Source organism: Pleurodeles waltl, chromosome 2_1, assembly GCF_031143425.1.
Source record: "Pleurodeles waltl isolate 20211129_DDA chromosome 2_1, aPleWal1.hap1.20221129, whole genome shotgun sequence".
NCBI classification, from domain to species: Eukaryota; Metazoa; Chordata; class Amphibia; order Caudata; family Salamandridae; genus Pleurodeles; species Pleurodeles waltl.
This window is the reverse complement of record NC_090438.1, coordinates 655330074-655345135: the sequence shown is the minus strand read 5'-3', so window position 1 is coordinate 655345135 and position 15062 is coordinate 655330074. Positions and strand designations below refer to the sequence as shown.

The following is a 15062-nucleotide window of genomic DNA, read 5'->3' as shown; positions in this document are numbered from 1 at the left end:
GTGATAGAGCCACAAGCGATAGTGGAGATTTCTTACTTGGTGGTCCAAAGTTTGCAATGGGTGAAGGTGCCTGTCCATTCGAAGACTGGCTATACCAGAGCTGGTACATGTGCTGCCCATTCATGTTCAGCCTACTAGAGAACTTTAATCTAACTGGCATTAACTAGCTTTACAGGCAAAGAGATCTTCAGCGAATTAGGGAGCGCTCCTGGGATTTTGTAATGGTCATATCTTACGACTACTATATTTAGTACTACAGCCTAGTGCAGTGGCTTGTGGTTACCAGTGGTTACAGATTGCTTGAATAAAGGGTAGCATATCCAAGGCACAATCCAGGCTCAATTTGGTTTAAGGGTCACTCAGGCGGTATTGGGGATGTTTAAGGCAATGTCAGAGGCAAGTATGGTGACAGATTAACTCCACTCGGCTGCACACTGTCACACACAAAGGACAGCCAGCCGAACAGATGCAACATGTGAGCTGCACGAGCATCCTCTCCATCGAATGGGTGCCCAAGCTGGAAATAGGAGGGACCAGCAGAGGGTGGCAAGTCGGTGGGTGTTGGGTGAACTGCACATGGTATGTGGTAGTAGGCTGTAGTAGGTTGTAATTATAAGTGTTCGCCTTGTGGTGGGCATAAGATAAGCTGTGAAAGGCGGCACATGGAGAAGGCTTACCGTGGATACCGCAAATGACATAGACTGCTACAGCCCTCAGGCTGAAATCTGCCTGGCCCAATGCTGGACCAAGGTAGGAGCCTGGGGGCTGCTAAGCTTGACTGGGAAAACTTACAGTGTCAGCTCCTGGCTCCCTCATTGGCTCCGCGTCCTCCACGTTATCTCCAAAGGCCACAAAAAACCTTGACCACGCCCTCTCTGTGTAGATGCTGTGCCCTGTACTAAGTGGAATGCACAGCTCATTGATCTGTAGGGGGTTATGGCCGCACCTCGGATGTGTCCATAAAAATGACCCTTTGTCCTGAATTTTTGTCCTGAATTTTTGACCCTTTGTCCTGAATCTTTTACAGGAGGTTCTTGAATATGCCCCCATGACAGGAGAACACTCCACTTAACAAATATTTTTTCAATCCGCCCATGCCTTCGCCATTCTGTTTTGCTAATGGCAGGAGCTTCCTTCCTCTCACACAGAAGTTTAAATCAACACTGACCAGCCTTGTGACATCACAGGAATAGGAGTCTGTGGAACATTTGTGCAATGAAGAACAGTACTAGCTCTATCATCAGTGGAAATAAAACTATAAAATTATTTCTGAGAAATCCACTTTACTGTAAGAGTTTCTACTGGAATGTTTTTTAGCAAAGTCACTTTCGTGGCAAAAATTAAATCATAGGCATATAAAAAAGGAGAGTTGTTTACGGATGAACAAATATAGAGATAACTGGTTGCACGAGCGAGGTTCCCTTGTTCATGCGAAAAGTAGTGGTATCGCATCGTGATAAGTGTGCATGTGTGAAGTGTGAAGTGTGTAAGTTACAAATGCAGAGCTGTCGTCCATGGCTCGTGAGCTTCAGAAAGGCTGTGATTTTTTTTCATTTATAGGTGACACAAATAGAAGTGAGAAGATATTGGTAAGGAAAATGTAATTTGTACATTCGTACATTTGTAATTTACTGGCTATTAACAAAGATTTCCAATACACTTCCCACCTGTTTTTGTACTTCTTAACCTATGTCTGAATAAAAGCAGCATGCATGATGAAGAAAAGGTATTTAGAAAGAATGGAAAACTCAACGAAAATCTATACCGTGTACATTCACATGAGTTTATTTATTTTCCCTCTTATACTATATACATAGACCCGGCATATATAATACGCTTGGAAGGAGGCACAAATCAGGAAAGGTCGGGTAATCACAAATGTAACTTTCTGAATCCCAGATTTGGTTGGAACTTAATTCTGGCAGCTGCAAAAAGCAAAATGCTCAAATGTTGCTGTTCACAAAGTTTTAAAGTGCATGTACTATGCCTAAAACGGTTTGTTGGGAATAACGCTCAGATAAAATCTTATAGACGTAACGCTCAGTAGAATAGCAACTGATAGAAACCAAAGCGGTCCCCATTGCTATTCACAGCAGCACATAACTTTCCTTCACGTGGGTTTTCACTTTGCTCATGTAAAAATCGATCACTCATCAATATATATAAAAGCATGGGCGGCGATTGACACTCTTCTGTCTACCGTGTGTTGCATTATACCCCTGTTGGTTGCATTCTGCTCCTTGGCAGGGATGTATTGTCATTGTCACGCTAATAGGAACTACGACAAATAACAGAAACATATGTAGGCAGTTTTCTTGCAGGCCTTTTACTACGTGATTGGCGGTCTACCTGAAGGGTGTTGATGGAGCATTTTTGGCATGCTCTAATTTGAGGTCGATGAATCTTGGCATCCGAGCAGGGATTGACAATCGATTAAACGAAGCATAATTCAACAATTAACTTTCAGTATAATCAATTTGACCACACAATAAAACCCCAAATAAGGAAATATAGTTAAGGGTTATATTACACATTAACACTGGGGTTCATGTAAACAAATCTCAAGAAAATACTGTAAAGATACAATATTACCACCGGGTAACCAAAATGGCAGAAAAACTGTAATCTAGTCTGCATGTGGCATACCAGGCACTCAGTAAATGCAATACAAAATACCAGCAGAAGAATGTGAGGCTCTGAAAACACAAGTTGGTTATCTCTCTTTCACATTACTGCATGTTGAAATCATCTATCTTAACCAGCTAAGGTCAAACCAGTAATGTTCCCTAAACACATTTCCAGTTGTCAATACAGATTTAACCACAAAACATGAGAAGAAAAGGTTAAAAGCTAATATAAAACAAAAAAGGACATCAGGGGCAAAAAGAAGCTAAAAAATGAAGTCAGAAAGTAGGTAAAAAGAGAAAGTGTCAGCATTTCAAAAGTTCAGTCAAGAGCCTACTCAAAGGATCAGGTGCCGTGCAAGCCTAAGTCACACTCTGCAAAGCATGGGGAAATGCAGGGCAAGAGAAAGAGGTCTGTACCTCTCCAAATCGAAGTGAATCTCTCCTACTATCGATTTGTGAGAGTCCTAGTTAATACCGCAAATTTAGTCAGGAAACACCTCTTTTGATCACACCACTTCAGGTTTCATCTTTTCTCTTCTCACTGTGGAACTTGCAACAATATTGTGCGTTCCTAATACAGCCCTGGGAAGGTTGCTGTCCTTGGCCTCCTTTACCTCTTTTGCAACATGTATGAATAGCGTCAGTCTCCACATTCTCGGTCTCTCCATGTACCTTCTTCCAGGTTGTTTTCGCAGCTCTCTATGAATAAGACAATAGCACATATATTTCCAAACTATCATTTCATGTGAAAACACCTGCAATGAAATGACACATTAGGAAAAATGAGAATAGTGTCGCTTATTTGGTAATTCAGACCTAGTACAGTCAAACTTACACAGAATTAGAATTGCACATCTAATTCATGCTATTCTATGCATGTTGACTTCTGCCCTATATATTGTCAATTACATTCTTATTTAAGCTTCATGTTACAGTTAATATAAAACCAAATAGAACAGTTATTACATGTAAAAGGATATGATGGGTAACTACATTTCTCAACAGTAGCCAACAACATTAGTACACACGTTATAAAAATAACTATTGTTTTAAGGGTAAACATTCTCCAAGAACATGAGGATGGTTATAAAAACATAATCAATGTTTACATTGCAATTAATACAGGGAGTGCAGAATTATTAGGCAAATGAGTATTTTGACCACATCATCCTCTTTATGCATGTTGTCTTACTCCAAGCTGTATAGGCTCGAAAGCCTACTACCAATTAAGCATATTAGGTGATGTGCATCTCTGTAATGAGAAGGGGTGTGGTCTAATGACATCAACACCCTATATCAGGTGTGCATAATTATTAGGCAACTTCCTTTCCTTTGGCAAAATGGGTCAAAAGAAGGACTTGATAGGCTCAGAAAAGTCAAAAATAGTGAGATATCTTGCAGAGGGATGCAGCACTCTTAAAATTGCAAAGCTTCTGAAGCGTGATCATCGAACAATCAAGCGTTTCATTCAAAATAGTCAACAGGGTCGCAAGAAGCGTGTGGAAAAACCAAGGCGCAAAATAACTGCCCATGAACTGAGAAAAGTCAAGCGTGCAGCTGCCACGATGCCACTTGCCACCAGTTTGGCCATATTTCAGAGCTGCAACATCACTGGAGTGCCCAAAAGCACAAGGTGTGCAATACTCAGAGACATGGCCAAGGTAAGAAAGGCTGAAAGACGACCACCACTGAACAAGACACACAAGCTGAAACGTCAAGACTGGGCCAAGAAATATCTCAAGACTGATTTTTCTAAGGTTTTATGGACTGATGAAATGAGAGTGAGTCTTGATGGGCCAGATGGATGGGCCCGTTGCTGGATTGGTAAAGGGCAGAGAGCTCCAGTCCGACTCAGAAAGCAGCAAGGTGGAGGTGGAGTACTGGTTTGGGCTGGTATCATCAAAGATGAGCTTGTGGGGCCTTTTCGGGTTGAGGATGGAGTCAAGCTCAACTCCCAGTCCTACTGCCAGTTCCTGGAAGACACCTTCTTCAAGCAGTGGTACAGGAAGAAGTCTGCATCCTTCAAGAAAAACATGATTTTCATGCAGGACAATGCTCCATCACACGCGTCCAAGTACTCCACAGCGTGGCTGGCAAGAAAGGGTATAAAAGAAGGAAATCTAATGACATGACCTCCTTGTTCACCTGATCTGAACCCCATTGAGAACCTGTGGTCCATCATCAAATGTGAGATTTACAAGGAGGGAAAACAGTACACCTCTCTGAACAGTGTCTGGGAGGCTGTGGTTGCTGCTGCACGCAATGTTGATGGTGAACCGATCAAAACACTGACAGAATCCATGGATGGCAGGCTTTTGAGTGTCCTTGCAAAGAAAGGTGGCTATATTGGTCACTGATTTGTTTTTGTTTTGTTTTTGAATGTCAGAAATGTATATTTGTGAATGTTGAGATGTTATATTGGTTTCACTGGTAATAATTAATAATTGAAATGGGTATATATTTTTTTTTGTTAAGTTGCCTAATAATTATGCACAGTAATAGTCACCTGCACACACAGATATCCCCCTAACATAGCTAAAACTAAAAACAAACTAAAAACTACTTCCAAAAATATTCAGCTTTGATATTAATGAGTTTTTTGGGTTCATTGAGAACATGGTTGTTGTTCAATAATAAAATTAATCCTCAAAAATACAACTTGCCTAATAATTCTGCACTCCCTGTATGGTTATACCACACAGTATATTATCTCTTAACACTATACTGGGTACACTTTATTATTGACTTCGAGTGCATCACTTTGCATTAGTTTAGCATTAATTCACGAATTATGTTTTTGCTATGGTCACATATAGATCAACACTGTGACATCAAAGGCAACAGGAAATTCTCCACTGCACCAGAGTCCAGGAAGTAATTTAAAAGTTTTTATTGCCCATCTGCCCTTCACAAAGAATAATGTGCTGTCTTATTTAACTCTCAAGCCAATCCCTGTACCTGGGTGTTCTACCAAACACTGATAGCACTTAAGTCTGCGTGCACTTTATATCCTAGCTTTCCTAGCCCTGATTGGCAGTAGGGAAATACAGGGGGAGCCAAGCAGAAACTGTGTGCCCCATTGTGCTGGAAGTCCTGGCCTATGATTTCTGGCAGCAGAGGAATAAGTTATGTGGAAGCCACAGATATTACAGGTAGACAGGGGCATCATGAACCATTAACTTTAGCTGCCTGTGTGGGGCTGAGTACCACTTGATAAATCTAACTAGCATAACATATTTACATTTTGTTTCTAGGTTTTTTTACTTTAACCAAAGTCTGCTAGTCCCCAGTCCAAAACTCCTCAATATCAATTTAAAAGAATAGTAGGATGGCCGGTGGGGTGGGGGAACAAATAGAACAACAGAACATGGAAGGAGGAAAAGATGGATGATTGCAGATTGATATATGAATGCATTCATGGATGAGTGGATGATGAAAAGACTGATGGACAAATTAATTCGAAGAAGGGAATGGATAGGTGGGTAAAAAGAAAGAATTGAGTGAGGGAAGGATGAATAAAAAAGAAAGAAATATGAAAAAAGACAGAAATAATTATCAAAAGAATAAAGGAAGGAAAGGAGTACAAAAGACTGAACAAAGGATGGAGGAAAGGAAAGAAACAGTGGTTATACAAATTCAGATAACTTTTACCTCTCACAAACGAGTATCCTCTAAACTTATTACATGGAAAAACATTGTCATTTTATAATTTTTTCAAGAGTGAAATCCTACTGGAAGTTCCTTCAAGCATTAAGCAATGAAAAATACAGAACAATCTTTTTGTGCTTGCCTGAAGCTGAATGTTGATTACTTTGACAACTGATAACGTTTGTAAATACTATAACAATACCCCTCGCCCATTTTATTGGGATGACAAACTAGATTGACACATGTTGGGATGATTGTTTCTGTGCAGGAAGGAACACCTTCCTGCACAGAAACAATCATTAATGGTGTTTTCCTCTTTCTATGTGTGCTGCAAACGCAGCTCACATAGAAAGTAGAAAAAAGAGTGAGAAAGTATGTCATTTCTCCCCATTGCACCACTTTAACATCACCCCTGATGTGGTGTAGGAATCTAGCTCATTCCCAGCTTTGCAAATCTGCGAATGTGTCAGATTCCGTGGGTGTTGCTTGGGAACACCCAAAGCCACAGAGTTATGCGTGAAAGGGGGGCAATTTACAAGGCCATGAAATGACATGCAAGGTGGCTTTGCGTGGTCTTGTAAATATGGGCCGGCACACTGCACCACCGAAACGTTAAAAGAAATTATGCTTTGGTGGTGCAGAGTGCCACTAGGCGCTTGTAAATGAGGTCCATCATTTTTGAAAATGGAAAAAGAAACATACAGAAAAAATGTGACAAAGAAGAAACAGGAACCTGCAAGAGTGAGATAAAAGAGGAGGGACTATCCAGCAGTAGTTTAAAGAGGCACAGGTTGGTCTTATGTCTCACAATGATATGTCTAAACAATACTTTCCTTTTGATTTAATAAATGTGTTGCAAGTATGTTTAAATATTTATATAAAAAAGCACAATAAGAGGCACATTTCCGAATTTTGTTCCACCATCAAGCAATTGCTCATTTTGTTCTAAGAACCTGGTTAAAATTGAGCAATTGGCTAGAACATGAAACCATTTGTTAAAAAAATACATTATGCACTTAATACATTTGCACCCAAATCAAGTGAAGTGGAAATACCACACTGACACACGTCATTATTCCCTGCACACATTTTGACACATCAAAATGGTGGAAACCCGAATTATTACTGTTTATTTGCACCTTTGCAAACTTTGGAATTTGGAATGGGGAATAATGCTGCAAAGAGGAAAACATTAATCTGTTAAATGAGTAGTTCCCGGGGGGTGGTACAACATATGTGAATTACCATACCTACTTTGATAAGGGTGCATAACTATGCCATGCTAACACTACAGCAATGATAATTTATCAGTATAGAGTTTTATAAATGGTTTTCTCTTTGTGGGTAGTATCATGATTGGTTCCCCTACTTCCACACATAGCCGAGGGCCTGTTTTAATGTGCTTGCAATTAGTAATGTGAATTTGTTTAGCCTATGTCTAAGTTAGCACTCTCTTCTACATGTGCACATTCATAAGCCATCCACATACACACTCACTCACCTCCATCCATTCACAAGTGCGCACATATACACCCACCATTCACAAGCACATACACAAATGCGCACCCATTCCCAGCATACAACCACAGTTACACATTCATACCGTCACACACATAACATTGATAAAAATATATACTTACCAGGCTGGAGGTGAACTTGGATCACAGGATGGAAGCGTTGGTGGTTCCTGCAGGCTTGGGGGTGGACAGAAAATCTCACTGCCCCTCCTCTCAGTGGCTGACCTTGTCATGATCAATCAATGAGAGGAGGACCTTTTTTTTATATTCACCGAGTGGGATGGGGTCACTGATACTAGCTGAATCTGACCCCTCTCTGTAATAAGTGTCACTGATGGGCACTCAGCCTGGGCACTTCAGAAATAAAACTGAAGTGCCCTGGTCAGAGGCTATTGGTGATATACCCATTCATCATGAGTGGGAGGACCTAGAGGTGCTTTGAAGGGCTGAGGAAGCCACACCCACACAGCAGTGTAATCTTCAGCCCAGCAAAGTTTGGCTCAGGCAGCCAGATACCTGCACATTTAGGGCCTGTACAGTACCTGGCTGCCTGACCCGAACATGAAGAGCATCTGTCAGGACAACCTTTGCTTAGCCTAACAAACTCTTATTGCATTGGAAAAACTGTGGTGGGGCAGATCACCTCCACCCTCAACAACAGGCTAGGTATGCAAGTTAGAACTTAATTTTCAGACAGTAATGCTCAGAAAGAGTGAGCATGTCTTGCTTTCTTATTCTGAGCTATGGTCTTTAAAATAATGTGTTAACTTAGAAAAATATTAAGTTAAATTCACTTTAAGAACAGTTGGCACATAAAAACCGGTCCTCTGCTCTGAGGCAATGGATCCCGCCATGAAAGGGACCTATATCTGCATGGAAAAAGTATCAAGTATTTTTGCTGCAAGTATGGTATTAGTGCACTTTGCAAATATATTGGCACCTGTTGGAATATGCAGCACTATTAATGCTTCTTTGCTTTTCTTTCAGCATTTTATTCGCTGACATTGTGGGCTTCACTAGTTTGGCATCGCAGTGCACTGCTCAGGAGCTGGTGAAGCTTCTGAATGAACTCTTTGGAAAGTTTGATGAGCTGGCTACCGTAAGCAGGCGCCTTTATATTGCTATATATTTCTGTGTTTGGTTAAATTATACAAGATTGATTGCTAAACTCTTTCATTTTGTGCAGACAATGAATCAAGAGCGTGTATTGTTCAATTAATTCACTTATGCACATTTGGAGATTTGGCAGTGCAATTCTTCATTGCAGAATTTAAAGACAAATTGGGTTGGCGCTCTGTCTGCTACGCTCTCTGACTGACACAATAATTATTATGGTTATTATAATTCAGTCTTTCAATCAAAAACCTGTCTGGTTTAATGTCACACACACCAGCTTGGTATTTTTTGCTTTCTTTTTGCTGACAGTGACAGTGACGTAGCTTGTGACACATTGGATGCTGTGTTGGCCAACAGTCATTACAGCTGGGCCAGGATATATGTACAGAACCAAACTTTTTCCCTCACCATCAAATGGTTTAAATTAATTGAGAAATTCAGACCAAGCGAACATTTTGAAAAACACACAAAAAAGTAAAAATCTAGCTGTTACTATTCAGTTTAGTAAATGCATACAATTAGGAGTTAGGGTGGCCGCTCTCAGTAACTATTAAACTACTTAAAACAGTGCGGAGTACTTGAATTCAGGGGCTGTTTCATTAACATGTACAGTATTGCACAGCCGTGTTCACGTCTTCATATAAATCCACTTTCTAAAGCACATGCATTTTGCCTTTGAATTTCTCAGCGTTAGCGCATGAGCCGAGGCGGCACAACGTGGCATAAGTGAGCAGTACTTACCTCTTTGTAGTCAGATGGTATTCCCAAATTTGAAGAGGTTTGGTTTAAATCTATTACATTTCACATTACCGTTCCGTGTAATTTCATCACATAACCTTCCTATACTTCTTTGAATGTGTTCTCTTTCCTGTTCACATAGCTGAAAAGCAGGCTCAGCAGTCAATCAGTGAAAGGGGGAGCAATTTCTTCTGCGTCTGGTGAAAATAAGAGCTCTTCTGATGCTAGTCTATAGAGAATTAAGCCATTTCAAATATGGGGTTCTTGGCAAGAGGAGGGAATATTCTCCGACATAACCAAGCCCAAGGAACTTCTTATGGGAATCTGTTATCACAAATAACGGATTATTCCACCTATTCACTGAGAGAGGAATGTGCAGTCCTAGGAACAAGTGAAAAGTACAAATATTAACCTCTTTAGAAATACATTTACTAAGATTATCAAACATCACAACACAATAGTGAGGGGCGGGGTGTTAAACCAATCTATCTATTTCTTTAAAAATGGTAAAACTCAGCGCTGCTTTCAGAAAGATCATACAATATTCTTTAAGTCTGCTTTAAAGCAAATCGCCCACCAATGGATGTAGGCATGCAACATTCCTCAATTGTCAGATACACTCTCATCCTACCAATGTTTCTGAAACTGGACTAAATGTATTATATATAGCAACAGTAGCGCGGGAGCCCCTGGACAAATGGCTTCAGTTTTCAGTGAAAATCTCAAATGGGAGCACAGTCAAAAGCCTAGCAGTGCATACATGATCAATCATGATCCACAATCAGGCATGGGAAGGGAGTTTTTGTGTGCCTTGTGCAAGGCATTTATCAATTTCTTACTCATGCATAGTTAAACACAAGCCTGAAGTCCAGGCTGTTCACTTCAGTGGGATTAAAGACAGATTGTAAATCAGGCAGCTGTACACTACCGAAAAAACACCTGAATTTGGATTGGCTCCTATTCGGAAAATATTGATCCAGGAAATGTGCAACAAGTTTCTGAGACAAACCCCATTAGAGTATCAACCCACATATCGCTATGCCTTATTCCCATAACAGCTGCTTGTGATGATAACAGAGGTCTAGTGAAAAACAAGAATGTTCTTCTAGCTCCCTAAGACCCATACTTATAGAAAGTTAGCACCACCTTAGCGTAATTTATTTTGATGCTAAGCTGGCGCTAACCTAACTCTATGTTTATATTTTTACGCTAGATCAGTCTAGTGTCAAAATATTGGAGTAAGCGCCATTTCTAGGAAGCCCCAACCCACCTTGCGTCAATGAGCTGCCAGGTAGGTGTTCTCTTCCTAAAAATGACGCTAGCCCCCCCAGTGCCATATTTAACTCCCGATGCAGAAATGACGCACAACTAGCAGGAAGGCCTAAATAATGGCACTTAGCCCGATTAGTGTAAAAATTTAACTCCTGGTCAGACCAGGTGTCAAATTGCAGGAAGGCCCATTTCCATTGGATAATACAATGGGATGGGCACATAGATGCCCACCCCAACACACCCCTCACCCCATCACCACCACCCACACCACAGGGACACTGCAGGAGGGAGCCCATCTTAGGTAAGTTGCAGGGAAGTGTATGTGTGGGGTGTGCCAATGGGGGCCTTTTACATGGGGCCTTGCACTGGGTATGTTGGGCTTGCCCGGGGAACCCTGGTCCCCTGTGGTGTGGTAAAGAATCCTGTCTGTACTTAGACAGGAGCCATTTTTTGGCTGCTTGTGCATCAAAAATTAACACTAGGCTGACTAGCAGCAGATATTTTTCCGCTAATCAGCCTACTAGCGACATTTCCCCTAATGTCATCCGTCACCAGCTAGCGTCATTTTTTGAGACGTTAGCCACTCTTTAGCGCCAATGTGCATCATTTTTAGGGTCGAGCCTGCTTTGCATGCGCTCGCACATGCGTATAGCAGGGAGACTCTTATGTATTTAGAAAAGGGCTCCGAGCCCTGGCAACTTCATTTCAGTGCTTTTTATTGTTTTGTGGGCTTCCCTAATTAAATCGGCTTGCTTTCCTTAGTCGAAGGCACACATATGTCATGCCTTTTCCGGTGGCTAGCCCTCCTCGAGCGCAGCGACCAAGTACAGAAAACATGCGAGGCTCGCTGTTTTCCATCGGGCTCGTGGACTTTTTTTTAAACTAATTTACGAGCCCGATCTCGCTTGGCAGAAGTCGAGCGCTTTACCTACTTGATTTCACTTTTTCGGGTTACGTGCATAAATGCACTTTTGCCCGATAGGTGAAAAGTCGGGTTAGGAGTTTACAATGCGATCGGCTCTAACACGAGCAAACGCGAGACCCGATGCATTGTAAATGCTTGTTTAAATATGGTACATGGAGGGCATTAGGGAATGGCGTTTGCTCGCGTTAAATTAAATGCAATTTTTCATAAATATGGGCCTAAATGTGCCTGCATTGGGTAATATTATGCTAAAGAAGAAAGGTTTAAAACCATTTATTTTTCTAAGCAGAAGGCTGATATGTACTTGAAAATGTTTCTTATCCCTGGTGATTCTAAACATCTTAACACTAAAAACATTTCTTTTCATTTGCTTATATTATATATTTAAATTGTTCAAGGTCTGTGAAAATTGTGTAATCCATTGCAGTTTCCTCTGTGTTTTAAAGCAGTAGCCTCATTGTTCTGTGCGATATACAGTATTATCTGTTTTAAATATGGTTCAATTCAGTAACCTTGAATTCAGCTGTTTATAAGGTACGTAGAGCAACATTTTGATAGACAGCAAATATATATTTTTCTTTTATTCACCTTATAAGAAAAATATTTTGAAGGCACTGCACATTCATGAAGGGAGAGGAGGACATTTTCATTGTTTGCACCGGAGCCCATGGCCCCCTTGCTACACCACTGAGAACAATTTAGTCATTAGTGCTTGACCTTCAGGTTGTAATTTAAAAAAACAGAGGATTGTTGTGCCATTGAAACACAGTTTAAGGATAAATTGCCCTCAGACATTTGTACTGATATCAAAGAGATAGAGCCTCAGGGGGGCAAATGGGGTATTACACATCTCTAAAAATGTATTATGTTAGAAATGGGGTGTTTGGTTGACAGTCAGGTTACCTCCTGTTCAATAAGGATTCTCACTCTGGTCAGGGTAAAAGAGAATCATCCTCAGCTAACCCCTGCTTACCCCCTTGGTAGCTTGGCAGAGCAGTAGGCTTAACTTCAGAGTGCTAGGTTTAAAGTATTTGTACCAACACACACAGAAACTTAATGAAAACACTACAAAATGACACAACACCAGTTTAGAAAAAGTAGGAAATATTTATCTAACCAAAACAAGACCAAAATGACAAAAATCCACAACACACAAGCCAAGCTATCAATTAAAATGCCAAAAAGAGTCTTTAAGCAGTTTTTTAAACACACACTAACACTGTTAGCGTGAAAAAGTAGCTTGGGTGCGTCAAAAATAACCCCTCACGAGCTTGCGATGTGTCGATTTCACTCACTCACAAGACCTTGCATCGTTTTTCCTTTCATCGGGTGCGTTGTTTCTTCTCTCTGCAGGAGAGCGATGCGTTGATCTGGTCAGCACTCGGGTCCGGGCAGGCCTTGCGTTGTTTTTACACACCCAGCGGTACTTGAGTCAGAAATACAGCCACACGATGATTAAAAAAACATGCAGCGCAGGTTTCGATCTCCGAGTTTCCGTCAGCGATGCTGCACGTCGTTTCTCCAGCTGCGTGAGTCGATTCTTTAGTTACTTTTCCGGCGAGCGTCAATTTTCAGCTGCAGAGCTGGCGGCACTTCGTTTCTTCAGCCACAGATCGGAGTTGCGTCGATCTTTTCCCCGAACAGCGCTCTGTGAGTGGATTTCTCACTCTTGGGTGCCAGCTTCTCCTTTCAGGGTTCCAGGAACTGGATGGGCACCACAGGGTAGAGTAGGAGTCTCTCCAGAGACTCCAGGTGCTGGCAGAGAGAAGTCTTTGCTGTCCCTGAGACTTCAAACAACAGGAGGCAAGCTCTAAATCAAGCCCTTGAAGATGTTTTCTCAAGATGGTTGGCACACAAAGTCCACTCTTTGACCTCTTACTCTGGCAGAAGCAGCAACTGCAGGATAGCTCCACAAAGCACAGTCACAGGCAGGGCAGCTCTTCTTCCTCAGCTCTTCAGCTCTTCTCCAGGCAGAGGTTCCTCTTGATTTCCAGAAGTGTTCTAAAGTCTGTGGTTTTTGGTGCCCTTCTTATTCCCAATTTCTTCCAATTAGGCCTACTTCAAAGCAAAGTCTCTCTTGAATGTGAAATCCTGCCTTGCCAAGGCCATTCCCCAGACACTCACCAAGGGGTTGGAGATTGCATTGTGTGAGGACAGGCACAGCCCTTTCAGGTGTAAGTGACCACTTCTCCCCTCCCTCCTAGCACAGATGGCTCATCAGAAAATGCAGACTACAGCCCTGCTCTCTTTGTGCCACTGTCTAGTGTGAGGTGCAACCAGCCCAACTGTCAAACTGACCCAGACAGGGAATTCACAAACAGGCAGAGTCACAGAAATGGTATAAGCAAGAAAATGCTCACTTTCTAAAAGTGGCATTTTCAAACACACAATCTTAAAATCAGCTTTACTAAATGATGTATTTTTAAATTGTGAGCTCAGAAACCCCAAACTCTATGTGCCTATCTGCTCCCAAAGGGAGTCTACACTTTAATCATATTTAAAGGTAGCCCCAATATTAACCTATGAGAGGGACAGGCCTTGCAACAGTGAAAAACAAATTTAGCAATATTTCACTGTCAGGACATATAAAACACATTACTATGTCCCTCATTACAACCCTGCAAAAAGGGCGGTAAGACCGTAATCAGGCCGGCGGTCATTACCGCCCCATTATGACATGCCAAACCGCCAATGTCCCGCACCGTCCGCCATGGCGTTAACGACCGCCAGGCTGGAGACAACGGTCTCCAGTCCAGAGACCGTCACTAGTCCGCCGGCTATATCAGGACCCTGCATACCGCCATGGATTTCGTGGGGTTTTCAACCGCCACGAAATCCATGGCAGTATGCACCATTAGTGCCAGGGAATTCGTCCCTGGCACTGATTGGGGTCTCCCTCTTCCCCCTCCCCTGAGTCCACCCCCAACACCCATGACCCCCTACCACCCCCTAAAGGTAGTAGGATCCCCTCCCCACCCGACCCCCATAAAACCTCCCAAACATACCCACACACCCCCTTCGTGCACGCTCACACATACATGCACACATGCACACATACATACACGTTACATTTACCCTACACACATTACACCCCCCGCATACATACACAACCATCTACACACTCCATGGGGGCAGCTCCGCCACCAGCACCCTGTCACCAGAACACCGTCACGCTGAATACTGAGTCGTATTACGGTGGGCGGTGTTCTGATGATGTGG

General features: G+C 42.0%; 1 protein-coding gene across 1 annotated transcript in view; it reads left to right on the top strand.

The window, feature by feature from the left end:
- ADCY1 (adenylate cyclase 1) overlaps nucleotides 1–15062 on the top strand; it is a 1375168-nt gene that overhangs the window by 511749 nt on the left and 848357 nt on the right. The window contains exon 4 of the mRNA XM_069216207.1: nucleotides 8780–8891. Coding sequence (XP_069072308.1) covers nucleotides 8780–8891 — 112 coding nt within the window. The remainder of the gene's footprint in view (nucleotides 1–8779; nucleotides 8892–15062) is intronic.